The sequence below is a fragment of the Balaenoptera ricei genome, chromosome 1, assembly GCF_028023285.1.
Source record: "Balaenoptera ricei isolate mBalRic1 chromosome 1, mBalRic1.hap2, whole genome shotgun sequence".
Classification (NCBI taxonomy): Eukaryota; Metazoa; Chordata; class Mammalia; order Artiodactyla; family Balaenopteridae; genus Balaenoptera; species Balaenoptera ricei.
The window spans coordinates 108674128-108698880 of record NC_082639.1 but is presented as its reverse complement, the minus strand read 5'-3'; the positions used below and the strand labels follow the sequence as shown (position 1 = coordinate 108698880).

Genomic DNA, 24753 nt, shown 5'->3' with positions numbered 1-24753 from the left:
TGCTTGGATTATTTTAGTAGTCTTACTGCTTTCTCTTGCTTCCACCTTGTCCTCACTTAGTCTAGTTTCATCACAGTAGCCATCATCATGTTAACACATCAGAAAGATTATATCACTTCCCTGCTCAAAACTATCCACTGGCTTTACATAGCACTCAGAGCAAAATGCCCTACAAGATCTGCCCCACTCCATTATCTCTGTGATCTCACCTACTACTCTTTACTTCGCTCATGCACCTCCAGGATCTTACCCCTTGTTGTGCCTTGAACATGCCAAGCATAATTTCACCTCAAGGCCTTTGCACTTGTTGCTTTCTGCCTGAATTGCTCTTCATCCAGATATATGCATGGTTTGCTCCCTCACTCCTTCAGATTTTTATTCAAAATTAACCTCAGAGAAGTCTTCCCCAACCACCCTATTTAATTCTGAAGTCTGCTTGGCACAGTTAACTATCCCATTTTTTTTTTTCCTTTTTTCTTTTTCCATAGTACTTATCACCACTTATGGTACTAGTACTAGGTAATTTTATTATATTTATTGCTTATCATCTGACTCCCTCTGCTAGAATGTCAACTCCATAAAGGCAGGAATCATTGTTTATTGATATATCTTAAATGCCTACAATACCACCTGGCACAATTAAATATTTGTTGAATTAAAGTACAGATCTTTTTTAGCAGTGGATCTTACAGGCCTCAGAACCTGCTGAAGTCTGGTGTCCTAAAGAATGGAAATTCCTAGGAATTCCCTGGCAGTCCATGGTTAAGACTCCATGCTTCCACTGCATGGGGTGCAGTTTCAATCCCGGGTCCAGGAACTGAGACCAGGGAACTGAGATCCTGCATGCCACAGGATGCGGCCAAAAAAAAAAAAAAAAAAAAATGAATATGGGGGAGATGCTTGGCGACTACATAAATGTCATGTTTCTCATCAAATTTTCACCTTCTAATTTTAGCATTCATTGATGATCTTGCCTGAAATAATAATGTGATTTCAAAAAAAAAAAAAAGAATGGAAATTTCTTACAGACAGGAATTGTGTTACAGTGTATCTCCAGGACCTAGGATAGTGCCAGGCATAGTAAGGGCTCAGTGTTTTTCTCATTCTACCAATAAGCCTGTATTTTTCCCTTTCTTCAAAATGAGGCTTTAAACCTACTTTAAATGCCCTTTTAACCAGTGTTTCTGAAAAGCATTGTGTGTGGGTGAAGTATAGTTTGGAAAAAGCATGCCCAAAAATTGACACAATTTTATACATGGAAAATTCAAAAAAAAGTGTTATTTCCAGATTACAAATGACAGAAATGAAAATTCTAAGACGTTTTCTTAGATAGTAGGTTCACTGGAAAATGCAGTTATTCTCTAGGGAGGTTATTAGAATTTCCCAGGGAGCACCAGATTTTTGTATTTAAAATCTGGTTTTTAATAAGCTTGAGAAGTATGTACCAAAATCTACCTTCCCTGATGGTGCAGCATGAAACAATGAATAAATCCTGGCTTTGAGTAGCAAACTGAGGGTGCTTCTTGCTCAGCTAATTCATGCCTCAGTTTCCTCATTGTATCTACAGCACCTAAAACCAATGTCTCACATAAGTAGTCACTCCAGAAAGTCTGTTGAATGGGTTAATGAGTTCCAACTCTGCAGAGTTATAAATTTAGTTTCAGTGCTTTTAACTACCTGGATTCAATTCCCCATAGGGATTTTCTTTTTTTTTAGGAACTGATTTCATTTCCAATATTTGGAATCAGATGGGTTTAAATCTTAGTCTCTCAGTTACTAGCTGTGATTCTGTGATTCCTTCAGGTAATAAATTTTTCTGAGGTTGTTTCCCCAATTATAAAATGAGAATAAGTCTCTACTTTAAAAGAATATTGTGAGGATTAAATGTAACTTATAAAACATATTTAGGGACTTCCCTGGCGGCGCAGTGATTCAGAATCCGCCTACCAATGCAGGGGACACAAGTTCGAGCCCTGGTCCGGGAAGGTCCCACATGCCATGGAGCAACTAAGCCCGTGCCCCACAACTACTAAGCCCGCGTGCCTAGAGCCCGTGCTCCACAACAAGAGAAGCCATCGCATTGAGAAGCCCACGCACCACAACGAAGAGTAGCCCCCACTCACCGCAACTAGAGAAGGCCCGCGCAGCAACGAAGACCCAACGCAGCCAAAAATAAAATAGATTTAAAAAAACAACAACAGAAAACAAAACATATTTAGTGTGACACTGGCATAAGGATGGACATATAGATCAACAGAATAGATTAGACAGCCCAGAAGTAAACCTCACAGATACTGTCAGTTGTTGTTTTGTTTTGTTTTTTTTTTTTGGCCGCGTTGGGTCTTTGTTGCTGCACGTGGGCTTTCTCTAGTTGTGGCGAGTGGGGGCTACTCTTTGTTGCGGTGCGCGGGCTTCTCATTGAGGTGGCTTCTCTTGTTGTGGAGCATGGGCTCTAGGTGTGCGGGCTTCAGTAGTTGTGGCACGTGGGCTCAGTAGTTGTGGCTTGCGGGCTCTAGATCGCAGTCTCAGTAGTTGTGGCACATGGGCTTAGTTGCTCCGCGGCATGTGGGATCCTCCCGGACCAGGGCTTGAACCTGTGTCCCCTGCATTGGCAGGCAGATGCTTAACCATTGTGCCACCAGGGAAGTCCACGGTCAGTTGAATTTTTTAAAGGGTGTCAAGACCATGCAATGGAAAAAGGACAGTCTTTCATCAGATGGTGGAGGGAAAACTGGACATCCACATGCAAAAGAATGAGACTCCTTCCTCATTCCATATACAAAAATTAACCCAAAGTGGATCAAAGACCTAAACTTAAGAGCAAAAACTATAAAAAGTCTTAGAAGGAAACGGGAAAATCTTCATGACATTGAATTTGGCAATGATTTCTTGGACATAACACCAAAAACACAGCAACAAAAGAAAATAGATAAATTGGACTTCAAAATTAAAAACTTCTGTGCATCAAAGGACAGCATCAAGAGAGAGATAAGGTCATCCACAGAATGGGAGAAAATATTTGTAAGTTATATGTATAATAAGGGATTAATGTATAGAATATATAGAGAACTCCTATAACTCAACAAAAAACAAATAACCCAGTTAAAACATGGGCAAAGGACTTAACTACACATTTCTCCAAAGAAGATATACAGGTGGCCAAAAAGCACATGAAAAGATGCTGAACATCATTAGTCATTAGGGAAATAAAAATCTAAATCACAAGGAGATACCACCTCACATCCATTAGGTTGGTTACTATCAAAAAACCCAGAAAATAACAAGGATTGACAAGGATATGGAGAAATTGGAACCCTGCACACTGTTAGTGGGAATGTAAGATGGTGCAACCACTATGGAAAAATGCACAGTGGTTTCTCAGAAAATAGAATTACTCTATAATCCAGCAATTCTCCTTCTGGGTATATACCCTAAGAACTAAAAGTAGGGTCTCAAAGAGATACTTGTACATCCATGTTCATAGCAGCATTATTCACATTAGTGAAAAGGTGGAAGCAACCCAAGTGTTCGATGACATGAATGAATAAGCAAAATGTGGCATATATATATATATATATATACACACACACATATATACACACATGTGTGTGTGTATATATATATATATATACACAATGGAATATTTTTCCTCCATAAAAAGGAATGAATTTCTGATACATGGTACAACATAGATAAACCTTGAAAATATGCTAAGTGAAATAAGCCAGACACAGAAGGCCAAATATTGTATGATCTGACTTATATGAAGTATCTAGAATAGACAAATAGAATAGACAAATACCAGGGGCTATGGGGAGGCAGGGGGTGGAGGGTGGGAAATTATTGCTTAATGGTTAGTTTATTTCAGGTGATGAAAAAGTTTTGGAAATATATAGTGGTAATAGTTACATAACAACACTCAATTGTACATTTAAAAATGGTTAAAATGGTAAACTTCATGTTATATATTTTTAAAATATTTATTTATTTATGCATTTGGCTGCGCTGTGTCTTAGTTGCGGCATGTGGGATCTTCATTGCCGTGTGCAGGATCTTCGTTGTGGCATTTGGGATCTTAGCTGAAGCATGCAGGATCTTTAGTTGTGGCATGTGGGATCTTTAGTTGCGGCATGCAGGATCAAGTTCCCTAACCAGGGATCGAACCCGGGCCCCCTGCACTGGGAGTGAGGAGTCTTAACGACTGGACCACCAGGGAAGTCCCTGCATCTAGATCTTTTTGACTGTAAAAAACTATGCATATAAGGTAGCTGGCACATACTAGAAGCTCCAGCCTTTTCCTTTTCCTTCAACTACCTACATTTAATACAGTCTGAAGTAATAGTCCCCTACATATGAACGAGTTCCGTTCCAAGAGAACGTTCGTAAGTCCAGTTTGTTCGTTAAGTCCAACAAAGTTAGCCTAGGTACCCAACTAACACAATCAGCTATATAGTACTGTACTGTGATAGGTTTATAATACTTTTCACACAAATAATATGTACATAAACACAAAAAATAAAACATTTTTAATCTTACAGTATAGTACCTTGAAAAGTACAGTAGTACAGTACAACAGCTGGCATACAGGGGCTGGCACGCATATTCACATCTTTAAAAGTTCGCAACTTGACGGTTTGTATGTAGGGGACTTACTGTATACAGTGAGTAGTTATTCCTTAGTATTTTCAGTTAACATATAGGCAAACTTATTTTGTACTTAGTGCACTTCTGAAAACTTTAAAGTACAATGTCAAAGTTACTCAACAGAGTCCAATTTTAAAGGGGTACCTGTTTCCAGAGTACTAAACGTGCCTGACAGAGGTAATCCAGTAGACATCTAAGAGATGTCATAGGTGCCTAAGATCAAGGTAGGAGGTATCGTATCTATTGCCCTGTAACTGTGTAAATACTAAAGCACCCCTCTCCTGAAGTTGATGCAGGAATAAAAAGATCAGGGCAATCCCCACTCATTAAGTGACCATGAGGTATCTTCTAGCTTCCCAGAGCAGGGAGTGGAAGGTTTTTCTTCCTTCCATGACAGCACAAGCTGATTGGGACCTCACCCAGCCAGCTACCCCCTTCTCACACATGAGGCCTTTTCAGCTGGCTACCTGCTACAACCCATCATTGTTCACTGCTCCAGGGAACATGGACAGTGGTCAGGACTGGAGATTAGGACAAGCAGGGGATAATTTCAGAGACGAATTCCAGACCTTAGCCACCCCTTAGTATTTTGGAGAGAAGACAGAAGCAACTTTAGCCTCAGAGAAAAGCTGCCAAGTAACAGACCTAGTTCTGCTATCACAAACATACCCTACCATTTTGGCAGAAGCCAGGTCTTTATTCTTTAGCAACAGCAATTGGCAACAGGTGATACCATGCTGTGGCTCAAAATCATTCAAAAGTAATGTACTGAAGACCAAATTCAGAGATTGAAAGGTGATTCAGAAGTATCAATGTCTAATTTGTTAACTTATTAAAATGAGGTTGTACAAAAGTAACAGAGTTGAAGACAGTCTGTATATAGAATTTCTCAAACCACAATGTAAGTTTCTAGAGGGCAAGGACCACATCTTCAGTTTATAAGCTGTTTCTATGTTGTGCCCAATAATATGATTTATTCACCATGGGCCTTGTTCCTGATGAGTGGAAGACAGACAATCAAGCCCTGAGAAACAAGGTACACTGGTTCCATCATATCTGCTGTTTAATCAGTAAGTATGGTTACTGTGAAAGAGAGAAAAAGACACTGAAGACAGAATTAAGACTAGAAGAAATCTGAAGCCACGCTACTGTACCACAAGGGGGCAATATTTGAACACTAGTAATCTGGAGAGATAGGAGGCTTGGCAGTCGGCTCTGTTTACTTCCTTTTTTAACACTATGCTGAGTGGGCTCCACTCAGGGTGAGGAGAGGTGGGCTAGCCACTTCCACCTACCCTCTGCATTCTCCTACAGGGGTTGGCACCAACTCTCCTTATACTAGCAGGCATGGCTGTTAGGGGACCAAGATCAGAGGAAACACAGCAGGAGAGGAAGCAGAGCAGCTGGTCTTCCCACAGTGGTGAGATGCCCCAGCTGTCAAGAGTCCCATGCCCAGGAATGCCTGTTAAGGAGAGGCAGGGGTGGTAGCTGAGACCTCCACCTGGAATCTCTTTTGAGTACTATAGGGCAATGGTTCTCCAATTTCAGCCTGCATCAGAATCACCTTCAGGGCTTGTTAAAATAGATTGCCATGACAGGCTTCGACCTGAATTTCCAGTTCAGAAGGTCTAAAGTCGGGTCCCAAATTTTGCATTTCTAGCAGTTTCTCAGGTGATGCTACTGATCTGAAGATCACACTTTGAGAACCACTGCTGTAGGTATTTCAGGCTCTGTGCCCTTCTTTCTCTTAACACTCCCCCATTCTCTCTTTCCTACCATCCATCTACTGCTTTCTTTTCCACCAACCCTCCACTAGCCTCCTTTAGGAAAACCACAGGAAAGACAAAACAGGGGTGAATGTTAGATTGTGTTAAGGATTCCTTTGGGGAAGGGTTTCAGCTCTCTACCCTGGTTGATGGGTGTTTCTGAATTAGAATTTATTCCAAATATATACATGTTTCCTCTTCCTTTTACCTAATAGTTGGAAGGCAGTTCAGTAAAGAGGAATAGATCCTTTTCCAATAATAAGATCTTGCTTTGGGTTTCATAAAAATTAGACACGGTAGATATATTCCACTACATTTTAGAAAAATTTCCCACTTCAGACTACTTTTTAAAAAATTACAATAAAATATAGGGACTTCCCTGGTGGTCCAGCAGCTAAGGCTCCATGTGCCCAATGTAGGGAGCCCAGATTCGATCCCTGGTCAGGGAACTAGATCCCTCATGCCACAATTAAAGATCCCGCATGCGGCAACGAAGATCCTGTGTGCTGCAACTAAGACCTGGCGCAGCCAAATAAATAAATAAATATTTTTTTAAAATTACAGTAAAATATACAAAACATAAAATTTATTTTAATCATTTAAGTGTACAGTTCAGTGGCATTAAGTACATTCACGTTGTTGTGCAAGTATCACCACTATCCACCTCCAGAACTTTTTCATCTTCCCAAACTGAAACTCTGCTCTCATGAAACAATAATTTCCCATTCCCCTCCTCCCAACACCAGCCCTTGGCAACCACCATTCTACTCCCAGACTACTTTTGGACTCAGTTTCTCTTTGACTTAATACAAGAAAGTGTCCATTGCTGACTAGTGGGATTGCTTCTATATCTGCAGGCCTTCTTGCATATATGTGATTGAGTTTATTGTAAGAAAGGTAAGAGAAAATGGGGTGGGAGAAGAAAAGAGGTGGAGACAGCTGGATAAGGATTTTCACATGGGGCCTCCTATCCACAGGCCTCAGCAGCCCTGCCATGGATCCGCCCGATTCTTTCGCATCAAGAAGTTGATCTTGCGAGCCATTTCCATGTTGTAGATTCGCCGGCAGGTTTCATAGCTTTCCCTCTGTCGCCGGCGGCAAGGCTTCTCGTAGTATCGCCGTCGCTTTATGTCCTCAATGAGCCCATCCATGGTAAGGATTCTGTATAAAGACAGGAAACGAAGTTAGAGGCTTAGGCTCATTATTGTTCTTTTCCAGTTTCACAATGATTAGAAGTCAACTGACCAAATAACTGGTGTCTGTAAGAATGGTGTGAAATGGTGACAATACAGCATTAACTGCCAACATATAGAGGCCAGGCACCAAAGAGTAATATGTGGGGAAATAAAAAGGCAATTAATTATATAGTCCTTGCTCTTGGGGAGTTTATAGTCATGGTCATGTTCTCAACCTTTTTTTTCTTCTACCACAACACACCTGAGGGATATGGCACAGTCCCAAAAGAACAGTGGCTCCCTATGGCAGTGAGTCTCAACCAAGGGGCCATTTCAGAATTTTCAAATGGGGTAAGTCATTTGCAGTAGGAAAAAATAACTAGGGGTGATTCCTACGTGGTCCTTAGTGGAGAATGTAGTGCCACCCCTACTGTGTTTAAGAGCTGATGCAGCTGAGGTCTGTAAGTCTGAGAAATATCTGGGCCCACTTAATACAGGGAAAGAAGAGGCCCTTATCACACCAGTGACACAAATGGGAGCATTAAAATAACAGCCTCAACCATCATTTTTCCATGTACCACATGCTCCAACCACACTACTTTACTGACTACTCCCTGAACACACATTAATACCAAGTCCTTACTCACGCTGCTTCCTCAGCCTAGAATGCCATCCCCAACCTGTAGCTGCCAACCTGAGATTTTCCACATCTTTTTGATGCTAAATCCAGATGCCATCTCTCCACAAAAGCTTTCTCATCTTCTTAGAGAAAATAATTTATTTTGTTGTATACCTATTTAGAGATTATTTCATTTTGCCATTCTGTTAGTTATTTATACAAATGTCTCCCTCATTAGACTAATAACCCCTGAAGGCAGAAACCGTATTTTATTAATCTTAATTTAGTTCAATTTGTTTTTTTCCTGCCCACCTAATTCCTTACAACACGGTTTCTCTTGGATTCATAACACGCTTAACTCAAACTAAACTCTTTGTTCTCACTGAGCCAAGAGGACACGGGGGTTTATTCTATAACCTACCTTATCCCTGGGCTCCTGAGAGCTCTGGCTCCAGTCTGCAACTTGTCTCTCCCTCTCAACCCATCATCAGTTGGTCCTGAGGAGGTCTGGAGGCACCTGCTGCTACTGCCCTCCATCCTGGCACTGTTTGCATGACCCCATTCCTGCCTACCCTTTCCTTTCATTACATGTAAAAAGTAAGTCAAAAACACAATTGGAGGTAGAGAAATTGAGACATGGCTATTATAACTGGAAGGGGGACAGCAGAAGGAAATAAAAATAAGAGAAACTACCAGCTACTTCTGCTCAGTGGGAAACACTATTTATTGCTGGTATGTTATACCAAAAGCCCAAGATAACAATAATAGATTGAACATGTACTTGAAAAGATTTGAGCTTTGGGTACATTACAAATGTGAATAGACATGGGAACCACTGTCCTTTGGGATCCTCTCCTAGGCTCCTGCTGATTTGTAAGATCAGTTTGTCTAGGTTTTAGTGGCAGGGAGATGGGAGGCAAGGGAATTGTTGCCAACTCCCAGAAGTGGGAGGAGTAGATAATTCAGGTTCTGCTGAAAACACAGTCATGCCCAGAAGTCATGTGGATCCAACACTAGAGTTGTACAATAGAAAAGTAGGGCACCAGGGGACTTCCCTGGTGGCACAGTGGTTAAGAATCTACCTGCCAGTGCAGGGGACACAGGTTCAATCCTTGGTCCAGGAAGATCCCACATGCCACGGAGCAACTAAGCCTGTGTGCCACAACTTCTGAGCCTGCGCTCTAGAACCCGTGAGCCACAACTACTGAGCCCACATGCTGCAACTACTGAAACCCACGCGCCTAGAGCCCGTGCTCCACAACGAGAAGCCACCGCAATGACAAGCCCACACACCGCAATAAAGAGTAGCCTCCACTCGCCGCAACTAGAGAAAGCCTGCGCGCAGCAACGAAGACCCAATGCAGCCAAAGAAAAGTAGGGCACCAAAGACTCAGTATCTTGGCCCACAAAAGGGTCTCCATTGCGGGCTTTCTTCCTAATTTACCCTTAACTGTTGGTATCCCTCCAGATTCTGACTGTAAACCTCCTCCTTTTTGGTTCTCCATGATTCCCTTAAACTTTACCATGGGCTTCAACCCTGTGCACAATGGAATCATTTCCTGAAGAGCCTTTAAAAAGTATTCATGCCTCGGTCCCATTCCTCAGAGATTCTGATTTAATTGGTCTCCAGTGGGGTTATACACTGGGTATATTTTAAAACACCCCTCAGGTAATTCTAATGTAGAGCCATACTTGCGAATGGACCCAGACACTGGTTGACTCTTAAATCATTATCTCTAGCCCCAATCTTATCTTAGAGCTAGACTGATGTTTCCAATTGCCTTAAACCCCACAAAAACCAAATTTATTATCTCCTCCTAAAATTCATTCTTCTTCCTCTATACTCTCTCTGTTAATGGCATCACCAGTTAGTCAAGCTAAAAATCTCACCATGTTCCTGGACTAGGCCTTCTCCTTTACTTCCTACACACACATTTACAATACCCTATACATTGTATAACCTGAAATAGTTCTTAGATCTTTTCCTTCTCTCCTTTCCCTATGGCTACAGCTCTAATTATGGTCCTTATACCTGTACTGAAATAATCATCTAACTGGTCATTTAATCAAAAAGTATTTATGGAATCCCAACTCTGTACCAGACACTGTGTTAAATGCCGAGGATAGAAAACAAACTTAGGCATAGTTCTCTACCCTTGCAGTCTAGTAGAGAAGACAATTATGTAAGAATTACAATAGAATGTGATAGATGAAAAGATAAGGGAAGCACACAGGAGAGGTATATAATCTGTACTTGTTAAGAAGGTGGTTATGAAAGCTTCCTAAAGGATACCTTATTTGAATTGTGAAGGATAAACAGGTTCCCTATTTCCATTTTCCCTCCCTATGCCAATTATTGTCCTAAAACATAAATCAGATTGTGGGACTTCCCTGGTGGCGCAGTGGTTGAGAATCCGCCTGCCAATGAAGGGGACACGGGTTCGAGCCCTGGTCCGGGAAGATCCCACATGCCGCAGAGCAACTAAGCCTGTGCGCCACAACTACTGAGCCTGCGCTCTAGAGCCCGTGCTTCCCAACAAGAGAAGCCACTGCAATGAGAAGCCTGCGCATCGCAACAAAGAGTAGCCCCCGGTCGCCGCAACTAGAGAAATCCTGCACGCAGCAACGAAGACCCAATGCAGCCAAAAATAGATAAATAAAATAAATAAATTTATAAAAAATAAATCGGATTGTGTACTCTGATGTTAAAAAATCTTTCCCAGTAAATAAAATAGTCTAAGCCAGTGGTTCCCAAACTTGTTTGCACATTAGAATCACTTGGGGATCTTTTAAAAATTCCAACTAAGTCACAAGTGGGGAGGGACATGGGCAGGGTTTGTTAAGTTCCCTAGGTAATTGCAATGTGCAGATAAATTTGGGAACCACTAGTCTAAGCTCAAAGTCCTAAACAATTGAGCTTCACCCTCTCGCTCTAGCTTTATCTTTAATAACTTGCCCTAAAAAGCCTACGTCTAGTCATATTGAACTAGGTGTTTTCCAAACACACTACACATCTATTTTTTACATTTGTTCATGATGTTCGCTGAGAATATGATTCCTTTCTTTTTCTGTTTTATGAAAGGCTATTTATTCTTCAAAGGCACAAATCAATGGATAACGACATTTATAAACTGGTCCAGGAGATATTAATCACTCCTTCCCTCTGTTCCCAACGCACAGCGGTTCTCAAACTTTGAGACTCATGCAACAGTCACCTGTAAAACTTGTTAAAACACTGACTGCTGTGCCACCTCGTTTCTGATTCCATAGGTCTAGGGTGGGGCCCGTGAATCTGCATTTCTAACAAGTTCCCAAGTGATTTTGCTGCTAATGGTCCAGGGAGAACCAATGCCACAGTACACACTTTTAAAGCACTGATCAGACAGTATTATATTTAGTCATGTTTGGTTTTTTAGTTTTTAAAATCTCCCTTACTGGGTTGTGTGCTTTCTAAGGTTAGAGATTAAGTCTTTCATTTTTGCATTTAATATAATACTTGGCAAAGAGCAAGTATCAGTAAATGTATGACAAAAATGAATCCTCTTGGTGACTGACAAATGTCTACAGCTCAAGGGATTAAGTTACTTTCTAACAGACACAGTTCTTGGGAATATTAGCTCAGAAGGCCTCAATATTACCTTTACTAAAATGGCACATTAGACTTTAGATAGCATTTTCATATCCATGATCCTAATCATTATCCTATGAAACTGATTAAACAGGTAATGTCATCTTTTTTTTTTTTTTTGGCCGCACCACGCGGCATGCGGGATCTTACCACTGGACCACCAGGGGAGTTCCCGTCGTCTCTTTACAGATTAGAAAACTGAAGTTTAGAGAGGCTGACCTGCCCAAGATCACAAAATGGAGCTAGCAGTAGAATTCAGGTCTTTAGTGCAGTGCTCTATAATAGCACTCTGCTTCTCAAACAAAAACCACTGAGGTTTGAAAGACAAATTACTGCGGTGCCCATGGGCAAAGCGAAAAATGAGGGAAGAAAGAGCTGGGCCAGGCTCCTTAATTAGAGTAAAAAGATGCAAGCCAAGAAGACATGGCACACTAAGGGAAAAGAATTGATCCAAACAATTAAGTATTTATTTCTGTCTAGACCTTGTTTACTGCTATTTAATGAAGGCCACTTTTTGGACTAGAGACTAGTATATTAGAGAAAAAACAGAAAAAAAAAAGTGCCTGAAAGGGAAAGACTGGAAATATAAAAAGGGCAAGGAGACTGGATTTGAGGAGAGACTATGAAAAGAACAGAGACCCTAGATATGACTTCACCTAGGAAGAAGAGCCTACTGGAATGACAAAGACAGTTTAAAGTAGTATGAAAGAAAACAGCAAAAGGAGGAGGAGTTTAGAAACTTACTCAGGTATCCTACTGGAGTTTCAAAAGGGTTCTGAAACAGAAGTGATCATCTTACCAAGTAAGTGCCTGTGTGGTCAGGCAGAAAAGACAGACAAGAAAAAAGTACCAAAGGAATATAAGAGTAGAGGAGGGGAAAAAAATGAAAAGATCGGTGGCCCCCAACATAATGATGGGGTTGCTAAATGGTGTTCCTTGGATGGTTCTATTTCCAAAACACAAACCAAATAAATTCCAAGGTGCCAGGTGAGGATCTCCTTCCTTACCTTGCACTTTCTAGGTATCCTGAAAAAGCACAGATTATCTTCAAATGTTCCAGAATCCCTACAGTAGAGGCATCTACTCAACTCATTTCTAATAAAGGATGTGGGAAGAGTTTTGTAGAACTCATGAAGTAAACAGGGTGTTACTAATGATGCTTCTGCTTTCACAGGTAGTTCAAGGACTAGTCAACCAAGAGGTTTAGAGTAAACAGATCAGCCTGGAGTTTGGGCACCTGGCAACCTAACATTTAAGGAGAACTCAGCTGCCAGTTCAACAGATTATGTAAAAGGAGCTGAGCTGCCTGGGCTGGGGAATTTGGGGGTGGCAGACTCACATGTCAGTGTAGCCAGCCTACATCAGGATCAACATGTACACAGAAGAACTCAATGGGCCCAGAAGCTCACCTACCAGGAATAAAAGGGGTCGACTGGGCATGCTTCCAGTGTGCTTGCCTTTCTTTACTTGGGCGCCAGCCAATCAGGCAGGGCTTCCTAGCGACCCCCACTCTCCATCTCTTCATCCCAGGGCACCAATGAGGGCCCTTGGTTATATAAAAAGCATTTTGTAGTGGTCTCACTGTGCAGACACATAGGCTGTTTCCTTTATAAGACTACATCTGTGCTCCAAACATGCTAAAGCTTTAACCACCCTCTCCTCTCATTTGCTCTCATACCTATTGTTGTAATTAGACCGCAGAACATGCAACTTATTTTTAAACTACCAACTATCAGAAAGCTGAGAGAAACGAGGAGAAGCCTGGGATTTAAGAGAGATATACAGAAAAGGCAGCCAGAGGACATTATGGAAAACCAGAGGAAAAGAAGTAAAGTGTCAGAAAATACTGTGTTTGGATGGACTTGGAAGGCATTATGCTTAAGTGAAATAAGTCAGATAGAGAAAGACAAATACTGTATAATCTCACTTATATGTGGCATCTAAAAAATACAATAAACTAGTGAAAATAACAAAAAGAAGCAGACCCACAGATATAGAGAACAAACTAGTGGTTACCAGTGGGGAGAGGGTAGGGGAGGAGCAATATAGGGGTAGAGGATTAAGAAGTACAAACTATTAGGTATAAAATAAGTTACAAGAGGAATTCCCTGGCGGTCCAGGGGTTAGGAATCACCACTTTCAATGCCAGGGCCCAGGTTTGATCCCTGGTCAGGAAACTAAGGTCTTGTAGCTTATTTATTTATTTATTTGGCTGCGCTGTGCAGCTTGGGGCTGCACAGCGCAGCCAAATAAATAAATAAATAAGCTACAAGAATATACTGTACAACGTGGGGAATATAGCCAATATTTTACAATAACTATAAATGGAGTATAACCTTTAAAAAATTGTGAATCACTATATTGTACACCTGTAACTTATATAATATCATACAGTAACTATACTTCAATACAAGAAAGAAAAGGGCTTCCCTGGTAGCTCAGTGGTTAAGAATCCGCCTGCCAATGCAGGGCACATGGGTTCAAGCCCTGGTCCAGGAAGATCCCACATGCTGCGGAGCAACTAAGCCATGTGCCACAACTACTGAGCCTGCGCTCTAGAGCCCATGAGCCACAACTACTGAGCCTGAGTGCCACAGCTACTGAAGCCTGTGTGCCTAGAGCCCGTGCTCTGCAACAAGAGAAGCCACCGCAATGAGAAGCCCGCGCACCGCAACGAAGAGTAGCCCCCACTCACCTCAACTAGGGAAAGCCCACATGCAGCAATGAAGACCCAACGCAGCCAAAAAATAAATAAATAAAAAAAAGAAATTAAAAAAAGAAAATGAAACAAAAAGAAAATACTGGGCTTCCCTGGTGGCTCAGTGGTTAAGAATCCACCTGCCAATGCAGGGGACATGGGTTCGAGCCCTAGTCCGGGAAGATCCCACACGCCATGGAGCAACTAAGCCCGTGCGCCACAACTACCGAGCCTGCACTCTAGAGTCCGTGAGCCACAACTACTGAAGCCTGCGCGCCTAGAGCCTGTGCTCCGCAACAAGAAGCCACTGCAATGAGAAGCCCGTGCACCACAATGAAGAGTAGCCCCCGCTCCCCGCAACTAGAGAAAGCCCACATGCAGCAATGAAGACCCAGTGTAGCCAAAAATAAATAAAATAAATAAATTTATAAAAAAAAGAAAGAAAATACTGTGTTTACTGTGTCTGACAGACTGACAGATAGGAAGGCTGGGGCACTCCAGAACCAACCTGCTCACATTTGGATGCTTAAAAGTCCTTGCCTATCCTAAGAACGAAATATTTGTTCACTTTTTTCTCCTGAGGCTAAAATACAATTTAAGGATATATATCTAACACTCCAAGGTAAAAAGGAACATAAATGCAGCTTCCTAAAGAATAAATCTACATTGACAAAATACATATCCTCCCCAAAGATTATAAAAATCACTGCCATAATACTTGCTCCAAGCTGGCTTCTTCCAACCACGCACTTCTTGCACTGTTTTCCTGGATAACCTTAGTCACAAAGTTCGAATTTTCCAAATTCATAAGGAAGCCTAAAACGAGATCATCACACCTCAGGCCCTGAGTGTCTGGGACCAGAATTTCTTCTTTTTTTTTTTCTGCCTAACCATGCCTCTCCTTTCTGATCAAATTCTTTTCTTTTTCAGCAATGTAAATTGTTTCCCCCCCCAAATCTATTCGTATGTTGGTGTTTTAATCCCTGAAGTGAGGAAGAAGTAATACCACGTTTCTTACCTAGGATACTTGATAGAATGCCAAGGGTACTATCCAAAGACAGAAATCTCTGGATAAATTCAATGCATCTGCCTGGAGGACCAACTTTAACTACAGTGGAGGTGGGGGTGCTAGCCCTAAAACAAACGTAAAGACAACAAATAAAAATCACCTAAAATTTTAATTAAAAAGAGATTAAAAAAAGAAATTCCATGTTTGCTTGTGGTGGAAGAACCCCTTATAGTTCCTTCACTCTCCTCTCCTGTTAAGTATACTTCAGTGGAAAGGTTTGACAAACACTAAATTTAGGGAGTGACGAAAGATAAAGGAACATTTATATTCATTAAGTAGACATTTATTGAGAGCTTTCTATGCACCCGACACTTTGGTAAATGCAAGGGATATACAAATGAAAAAGCATAGGTCTCTACCCTTAAGACTATTAAAATCCTAGCTGAATATTAAAATCTCATGAGACATTGTAAAAAATGCTGCTGGTCAGACGCCACCACCGAGAGATTGATTTAGTCTCAGGTTGGGCCCTGACATAAAGAGGGTTTCTGTTTTTTGTTTTTTTTTTAAATAAAGATTCCCCCAGGTGATTGGCAGCAGGGTCAAAAACCACATAGCATTATACTGACCAGTTTCCTGCTGTTTCTGACTAAAATAAGCATTTCTACCCAGGAAAAAAGTATGCATAAACTGCAATTCACCTATAAAAAGAGAATCTTAAAAGTATGGGGCTCTTGTTTAACAAAAAGGAGGAAGGAGGGAAGAAGAAAGGAAAGAAGGAAGAAATCAATTTAGAGATATTTGAAAACAGATTCTCAGGAACAAGAAGGTATGAGATAGTGCCAGGCCAGATGACAGAAGGTATCCAAACACACCTCACCTTCTGTCATTTATTTCTTTTTTTCTCACCTACACCCACTCCACACCTGGGATCAGGAAAGATTTTCAGATAAAATGAAAAAAAAAAAAAAAAGAAAAAACAGGAAAAGCAAAACCCTCATGTTGCTTAAATAAAAAGGTATTTGCTAAATTAGGATTTCATAAGAGGCGGAGATACAGAGATTTGTTTCCAGGTTAATTAGAACAATCCCAGGCAAAAAAATAGCGGAACAGTCTTCTCTCAGAAGGTGAGTTGGCCTTATGCTTTCTGCAGACTTGGCATCAACAGAGAGATGATCAACTCCTTTAGGCAGGAAGTTAGAAATATTTTGTTTTTCAGGTTTTAAATTTTTGTAAGTGGAAATGGGGGATGAGGGAGCAGTGTATACAGAGGGAATAAATGCTGTTATTTCAAAATGAGATTAGCATTAGCACATAGAGAAGAAGCCTTGGTTGGAAAGTATCAGCGTGTATAGGAAAAGTCATTCCAATACCAGTAGCCAACTAGAGCCTCAGGACAAAATAAAGCTCAATTATTTTCTCATTTTTTCACCTCCAGGCCACCTTGAGCATAACTTGATGATCAGGGAGCATAAGAGAAAAAACAGTTAAAGCAAACTGTCAATCTCTCAAAACAAATGAATAAACAAATCACCCACAAAGTAAAACCAAAAGGGTAAAAACTCCCTTACATTTACTTCCAAATTATGATAATAGCTAACACATAATGCCTACTATGTGCCAAGCACTGTCCTAAGCAATTTATTTATATTACTAACTTAATCCTCCCATCAACCCTATGAGGTGGGCACTATTAGTAGTTCCATTTTACTGAAGAAACGGAGGCAGAGACATTAAGTAGCTAATCACAGATTATGAGGCCAAAAAATGGCACAGCAGGGATCTGAACCAGTCAGTTGGCTCTGTGCTCTAAACCACTAAGTTATGCTGCCTCATTTATGTGAGAAAACTATTTTCAGGCCTGGCTTTGGTCAAAAGTATTAAAGTTGTAGCTACTTTCTTTCTTTCTTTCTTTTTTTGGCCTTGTGGCCATGCAGTGCAGCATGTGGGATCTTAGTTCACGCCCCCACCCCCCCACCCCCAATCGTGCCCCCTGCAGTGGAAGGGCACAGTCCTAACCACTGGACTGCCAGGGAATTCCCTGTAGCTACTTTCTTGATACAACTGTAAGAAATGGTTCAATAAATAATGCTGCACAAATTATTTTTTGGCTCTTCATCAGAGTAGTTAATTTCCTAAAAACAAAATTCTTGCTTTTCTGTTATTCTTTAAGAATAAAAGAGGTGAGGGGAGCTAAAGCTGAGCCTTTGGAAATTTGTTTTACCATCAGGTTAACAGCTGCCCTTTGACATCCCTTAACAATACAAACATCACAGTCACCCTAGTTAGAAGACCCATCTAAATCCACCAAAATAAATCATACAGAAAAAAATTTGGGATTCCCTGGCGGTCCAGTGGTTAGGACTCTGCGCTGGCACTGCAGGGGGCCCAGGTTCGATCCCTGGTCGGGGAACTAAGATCCTGCAAGCTGCACTGCACAACCAAAAAACAAACAAACAAACAAACAAAAAACTTACAGGAAGAGGTCAGAAGAAGGGTGAGGTAATCTACAAGACTTCCTTTCCCCAAATTCAGCATTTCATCTCACTAGCTAATTCACTTCAGATTCTATAAAGACATTCACTTGGTGCTTCCAGTATATGGGCAGAGAAAGATCATTAGACATCTCAACCCTCCCACAGACATGCCACTTAAAGGTCTGAAATAGGAGAGTAGGGAATGAGCAGCAATACAAAAACATGAAATAGGATTATCTTACTGCCCTGTACTTAACTGATTATCTTTACTTTCAACGCAAGTGAAAATGCAGAGGGAAAAGCTTCTGCCCAAGGATATGACTGGCATGCACAGTCCTTGAAAGTAAAGAGGCTGACCCAAGACCAGATCCTTTTAAAAGACATACAAGTCATCCTCAGCCTGCAACTGCTTCTCAATTACATAGCTTCTGACAGCATCTTTGTCCTCATTTACCATGGTCTTCTGCCATCCAGCCCTCCATACCTAGAACTCTTTGCTTGGATAAGAATTGGTTCTCTTTCATTTACCTTCTCAGTCCCCAAGAACCCCACTTATATTTAAACCCAATCAAATACGGATTCTTAACTGGAGAGTGACTGCCATAGGTCTCTCCATTTCCAGAGAAACTAGTCAATAATGTAGGAACAGAGCAAAGAACACTGCACTAGAAAAATGTGATTTATGCTTCTTTCCACCATTCAACAATTGTAACCCAAGGAATATAACTTCATCTCCCTAGGCTTCTCTTACTTCTGACATAAAGCTACCACCTTAGTGGCCTTAAGGCAGAGGACCAGCTCATATATTAACATCTCTTTCATATAATTATTTGATAATTCAACTCAACAAGCATTTGTTTCTCCAAACTCTGCTTCACTGGGGAGAGAAAATGATAAATGAAAGTCAAAATCCTTACAACTAGTGATAAGGGAAGCTTAAGGAACTATTTTCTTGAGAAACCACAACTGTGAGGCGTTCCTTATTAGAGTCATTCTACACCTCTTACCCTAGCATTCAAAACCTTTCAATACAGCTCCTCCACTCCAGCCAGTTCATTTCCATCTTCATGTTTTTGCTTGTGTTAACCTTTTTCTGAGCCTGTAACACTTTTCTATCTCTTGCTTGCTTCTCTAAGATCCCAAATCTGAGTTCATCTTTTCCATTTGCCTTGTCCCATACCAATCCCTCACTCAGCTTTCTATATATCATGTACTATGTTTTCGCTTACTAGCAATTTTATAACTTGATTTTCCCTTTGGGCTCTTTTTAAAGTCTTGGATAGAATTCAGGTTCATTATCAAAGGAATGACTGCTGATAAGTAAGCCTCACAGTTAGGTTTGGGAAAGAATTTCATTTTTAATATAGTAAACTGAGGGTCTGAGAAGTTTCAAGGCTGTGAACACCTGGGCTGGCACTGGTTTGAGACAACCTACGACAGGGGAAGTGAGAGAATAACCACCGCACTTCTCAAGAGTTGGTCTAGGCATGATTCTGGTCCCTAACCAGTTACCTGTTTAGGGTCCTGTATGCACCTTCCACGTTCCCTTCCTGTACCATCACAGTCCTGGCAATGAACTTCAAATGTTTTGCCATGACCTTGGATTTAAGTCTTCAGTCTGCAGGACCTAAAGTATGACGGAGAAAGGGGCAGTAAAGTATAAAGACCAGCTAATAAAGAGACACAACAGAATACACAACGACGTAGCTTATTCAGGGCCTGGAAATGCAACGGGCTCTGGAACATGCGCGACAGGGGCACGTGCAAGTCCTCATGTCCTAGAAAGTATACGCGACTTGTTATCAAGAGTCGCCCGATCTCTTTGCCAATACAAACCCTACCATAGGGAAGAAGACAGACGGTAGCAGGGCGTCCCCATGGAGATTTATCTGGCCGGTCACGGGAGACCGGGACGCGCCGCAGGCGCCCCCTCTCCCTCCCAACTACCGCTCCTCGTCCCAGGACGGTTTGGGGTGGGAGTCGGGAACACAGTCTCTCCGTGCTTGGAAGGGGGGAATCGCGAGGAACCGCGCCCTCCCGCCACACCCGCCTCACTTTATCCTACCCCCGCACAAGGTCCTCACCCCTCAGCGCCCGGCCGACTGGAAGCCCGCCCCGACCGGAAGCGGAAGTTGCGTGTTCTCCAGCGCCGCGCGAAGACAACGAGGCTGAAAGGGAAATGAAGCTACGTGGAAACCATGGCAACCGTCCTTCTGGCCGGGGTTGGCTGTTTCTCTAATCCTCCTCCACCACCGCCAACCCCCGGGTCTGGACTCAACACCTGACAAAGCGAAATACTTGTTGCCTTAAATTCCGCCCTAAGCAGATTCCTCGCTTTCTCGTGGAGTCGCCGTCTTTCGGCCTCAGAGGTCAGCCCGATTCCGTACCACTTAATCCTATTAAATCTTTTTTTTTCAATTGAAGTATAGTTGATTTAAAATGTGGTGCCAATCTCTGCTGTAATCCTATTAAACCTTAAATAGATATTTAATCCATTTCTTTTTCTGGAAGGAAAATAAGAAAAATAGGCGAAGCTTCCTGAGCATGCTTCCTGTTTTCGCCAAGGACAGATTCCTTGAGATCTTTTCTCCGGATGGAAAAGAGCTTTACCCCCTCATCTGCCTGAAAACTAAGGGAAAAAAATGAAATGAACATACTATCAGATTCCTATAACATTACCGTCTCAGACATTTCACTAAATAAAGTGAAATCACTGAAGAAAGAATTGGGAGGGTCTTCCCTGGTGGTGCAGTGGTTAAGAATCCGCCTGCCAATGCAGGGCATACGGGTTTGAGCCCTGGTCTGGGAAGATCCCACATGCCGCGGAGCAAATAAGCCCGCGCCTAGGGCCGGTGCTCTGCAACAAAAGAAACCACCGCAATGAAAAGCCCGTGCACCACATCAAAAAGTAGTACCCCCTCGCCTCAACTAGAGAAAGCCTGCGAGCAGCAACGAAGATCCAACGCAGACAAAAATATAAATTAAAAAAAAAAAAAGAATTGGGAAACACCTGCAAGATTTAAAATCAAAGACTCTTTTATGTCAGCTTCTATCCCATTTGTCTCCTAGTGACACTTAGTATAAACAACTCCTTTTTTATTTCTTCCTCATTGTGGAAACAGCTTTCCTTTTATTTTATTCGTATGTTACTTCTACATATATTATCATTTTATGGTTATTCACATATGTTCGGATCTACTGTAAGTGGCTACTGGAAAACAGTAGGGAAAGGCACAGAAGAAAGTAGGTCCCAACCAGGTACTTGTGTAATAAGATTCTTTGGCTACCTCCCCTAAAACACAGAGGCACATACACACACACAGATGCATCCTCATCAATTATGCTAATAGAACTCACACAAAAACTGAAGCCCTGGACTTCCTTGGTGGCGCAGTGGTTGAGAATCCACCTGCCAATGCAGGGGACATGGGTTCGAGCCTTGGTCTGGGAAGATCCCACACGCCGCAGAGCAACTAAGCCCATGCGCCACAACTACTGAGCCTGCGCTCTAGAGCCTGCGAGCCACAACCACTGAGCCCACGTGCCTAGAGCCCACGCTCTGCAACAAGAGAAACCACCACAATGAGAAGCCCACGCACCACAAGGAAGAGTAGCCCCCGCAACTAGAGAAAGCCTGCGCACAGCAACGAAGATCCAATGCAGCCAAAAATAAATAAAGATAAATAAATAAATAAATTTATTTTAAAAACCATCTAGAAACAAAAAAACAAAAAACCCCTGAAGCCCGCCTTAGAGTAAGCCAGGTTCAAAGTACCAAAATAGAGCTAGACTGGGACATGATTATGCTTATCAACAAACTTTTATTGAATGCCTACTTTGTGTCATGCCACTGACTCTTGGACTACCAAAAGACAGTAAGTAGCCATAAAAGATAAATAGTAAAACAAGGTAGCATATATTGAATGCAAAATAAATTATATAGGCAGCAGCATAATATAGTGTAAAGCACTGGATTGGAAGTCAGGAGATCTGGATTCTACGCAAATTCTGATACTGAGGCATATGACCTTGAACAAGTCACTTAAACCAGTAGTCTACAAAGTACTGCCTACCGGTCAAATCCAGCTCCACGCTTGCTTTTGTAAATAAAACTTTATTGGAACACAGCTGTGCTGTTTGTTTATATATTAGGTATAGCTGCTTTGGGCTACAACAGCAGAGTTGGGTAGTTGCAGCAGAGATGTATGGCCCACAAAGCATATATCTATCTGGCTCTTGCTGACCCCTGACTTAAATGCTCAGTCTATTTCCTCATTTGTAAAATGGAACTAATATCTGCTGTCAATCACACAAAATTCGTCATGGGAATCAAATGGGATAAAATATAAAAATACTTTGAAAGAAAAGAAGAGGAAAAGTAGCATTTTTGAGAACCTACAATATACCAAACCTTGTACTAAGCAGTTTATGTACCTGATTTCATTTAATGGAGTAAAGGGCCAAAGACTAAGCATATATATCTTTAATGGAGTGAATAATTGGGAGAAGGACTTGAGTTAGTCATTGAAAGAAGGGTAGGGCTTAGTTAACATAAGCAGGAAAGGCTGGGCAAGGTGAATGGCATGAACAAGAGTTTAGAGGCAAAAAGGCTTACAGTGTTCAGGGCAAACAACAAAAACTAAAAACAAAAACCTGGAACAGAGGGATCATACAGGGGAGCAGAGGGAGAAACAGAGACCTTGACTAAAGGTTCTGGACTTTCTTCTCAAAATACCAGGGAGCCATTGAATAGGTAATGACATGCAAAACATTGTTCCAGGAAGATTAATCTTGTTATCAGTGAGAAGGGTTTAGAGGTAAGAGAGGCTATTGCTATAGTCAAGGTTTAGACCAGAGAGGTGGCAATGGAATGGATAGGAAGAAACAGATTTCAAGAGACATTCCAAATACAGAATAAAAGGGATTTGGTGATTAAATACACCACGTTTTAAGCCTAGTTATATAGAAAAATGATGGTACTGGGGCTTCCCTGGTGGTCCAGTGGGTAAGACTCTGTGCTCCCAATGCAGGGGGCCCGGATTCAATTCCTGGTCGGGGAACTAGATCCCGCATGCCACAACTAAGAGTTCGCATGCCGCAATTAAGAGTCCACACGCCACTAATAAAGAGCCCGCACGCGGCAACGAAGATCCTGTGTGCCGCAACTAAGACCCAGCGCAGCCTCAATAAATAAGTAATAAATAAATAAATAAATATTTTAAAGAATTAAAAGAAGAATGATGGTACCATCATTTACAGAAGAAAAAGAGGTTGTAAAAAGGCAGAACGGGACATCTCTAAAAGAAGGATAATAGTTTGATTGGTGAACACTAGAAAAGGTACCAGACTGGAAAATGAGTTCTGTATGATACATTGTGTTGTCTTACACAAGCTACCTAAGTTTTCTCATCTATAAAATGAAGGGGTTGAATTAGATACAGATGGTACCCTCTTGGCTCTAAAATGCTGAAATTTTCAATGTTTTAGTGTTAGTAATAAGTAAATGGAACTGTCCAGCAAAAATGTAGACATTCAGTATGTCATCTCAGGGGAAAGACTGGGACTGGAGATGAAGCTTCAGAAGTCTTCTACTTGAGGCAATAATTAGAACCATGAAAGGAGATGAAACCTTGAAGTGAAGGAATGTAGTTAGAGAAAAGAGCCAAGGGCTGACTGAGCCTAAGGGAACATGCATACTCTGGAGTGGGCAGAAGTGAGGCTATTAAGAGATATAGAAGTTGTTGCCAGATAGGTAAGAGGAGAATTAGGATAGCGTGCTGACATGGGATCCAAGGGAGGAGAGTTTCAGTAGGCATTACCAAGAGTGTCAAATGATACCGAGAGCATGGAGTACCTAGGCTTTGTAAAAGCCCCTGGATCTAGCTATTGACTGGATGGAAGCTACATTATAATACTTTAATTCTGTAAGATCTTCTTAGTGACTTAAGAAGGTGCAGTAGAGTGATAGCAGTGGACGCTAGGCTGCAAGAATTTAAGGACTGAGTGGTGGAAAGGAGTCAGAAAGAGTATGATTAGACTACTCTTTTTGGGGGGGGTTGTTTGTTTTTGTTTTTTAATTTTTTGGCTGCACTGCACGGCATGGGGGATCTTAGTTCCCCGACCAGGGATCAAACCCATGCCCACTACAGTGGAAGCACAGAGTCTTAACCACTGGACTGCCAGGGAAGTCCCTAGACTACTCTGTCAAGAATTATAGAGAAAAGATGAGAAAGAGGGCAATTGGGCTCAAGAGATATTTTCTTTTTTTAAAAATTATTTTTAAATTTATTTATTTATTTATTTTTGGCTATGTTGGGTCTTCATTGCTGCACGCGGGCTTTCTCTAGTTGCGGCGAGCGGGGGCTACTCTTCGTTTTGGCATGCAGGCTTCTCATTGCGGTGGCTTTTCTTATTGCAGAGCATGGGCTCTAGAAGTGTGGGCTTCAGTAGTTGTGGCTCACAGACTCTAGAGCGCAGGCTCAGTAGTTGTGGCGCATGGGCTTAGTTGCTCCATGGCATATGGGATCTTCCTGGACCAGGGATCTAACCCGTGTCCCCTGTATCGGCAGGCAGATTCTTAACCACTGTGCCACCAGGGAAGTCCCTCGAGAGATATTTTCAAGAAGGGGGTACCTGATCATACTTGCGGGAGGAATAATTATTACTTGTAGGAGAACGAAAGAATAAATAATTCAGTAACAAATGGAAGTTACAAGGTAAAGAGGGCATAAGTGACT

The 24753-nt window shown here is 41.7% G+C and overlaps 1 protein-coding gene and 1 non-coding gene across 5 annotated transcripts; one reads left to right on the top strand and one right to left on the bottom strand.

Moving 5' to 3' along the window:
* Positions 1 to 6974: 6974 nt before the first annotated feature.
* On the bottom strand, positions 6975 to 20161 carry MRPS21 (mitochondrial ribosomal protein S21). 4 transcript variants are annotated; one of them, XM_059930092.1, is made up of 3 exons: positions 20101 to 20161; positions 19529 to 19643; positions 6975 to 7571 (listed from the first exon to the last, which is right to left on the bottom strand). In XM_059930092.1, exons 2-3 carry the CDS (start codon positions 19609 to 19611, stop codon positions 7391 to 7393), a joined length of 264 nt encoding a protein of 87 aa, XP_059786075.1. In that variant the 5' UTR covers positions 19612 to 19643; positions 20101 to 20161; the 3' UTR covers positions 6975 to 7390. The 4 variants fall into 4 exon arrangements, with proteins under 4 accessions (XP_059786075.1, XP_059786084.1, XP_059786094.1 ...); XM_059930101.1 differs by having other exon boundaries at positions 20082 to 20102; XM_059930111.1 differs by lacking the exon at positions 20101 to 20161 and adding an exon at positions 20072 to 20092.
* Positions 17880 to 17952, top strand: TRNAA-GGC (transfer RNA alanine (anticodon GGC)). Its single transcript has one exon. It is a non-coding gene; the product is annotated as a tRNA-Ala (tRNA).
* Positions 20162 to 24753: the final 4592 nt, after the last annotated feature.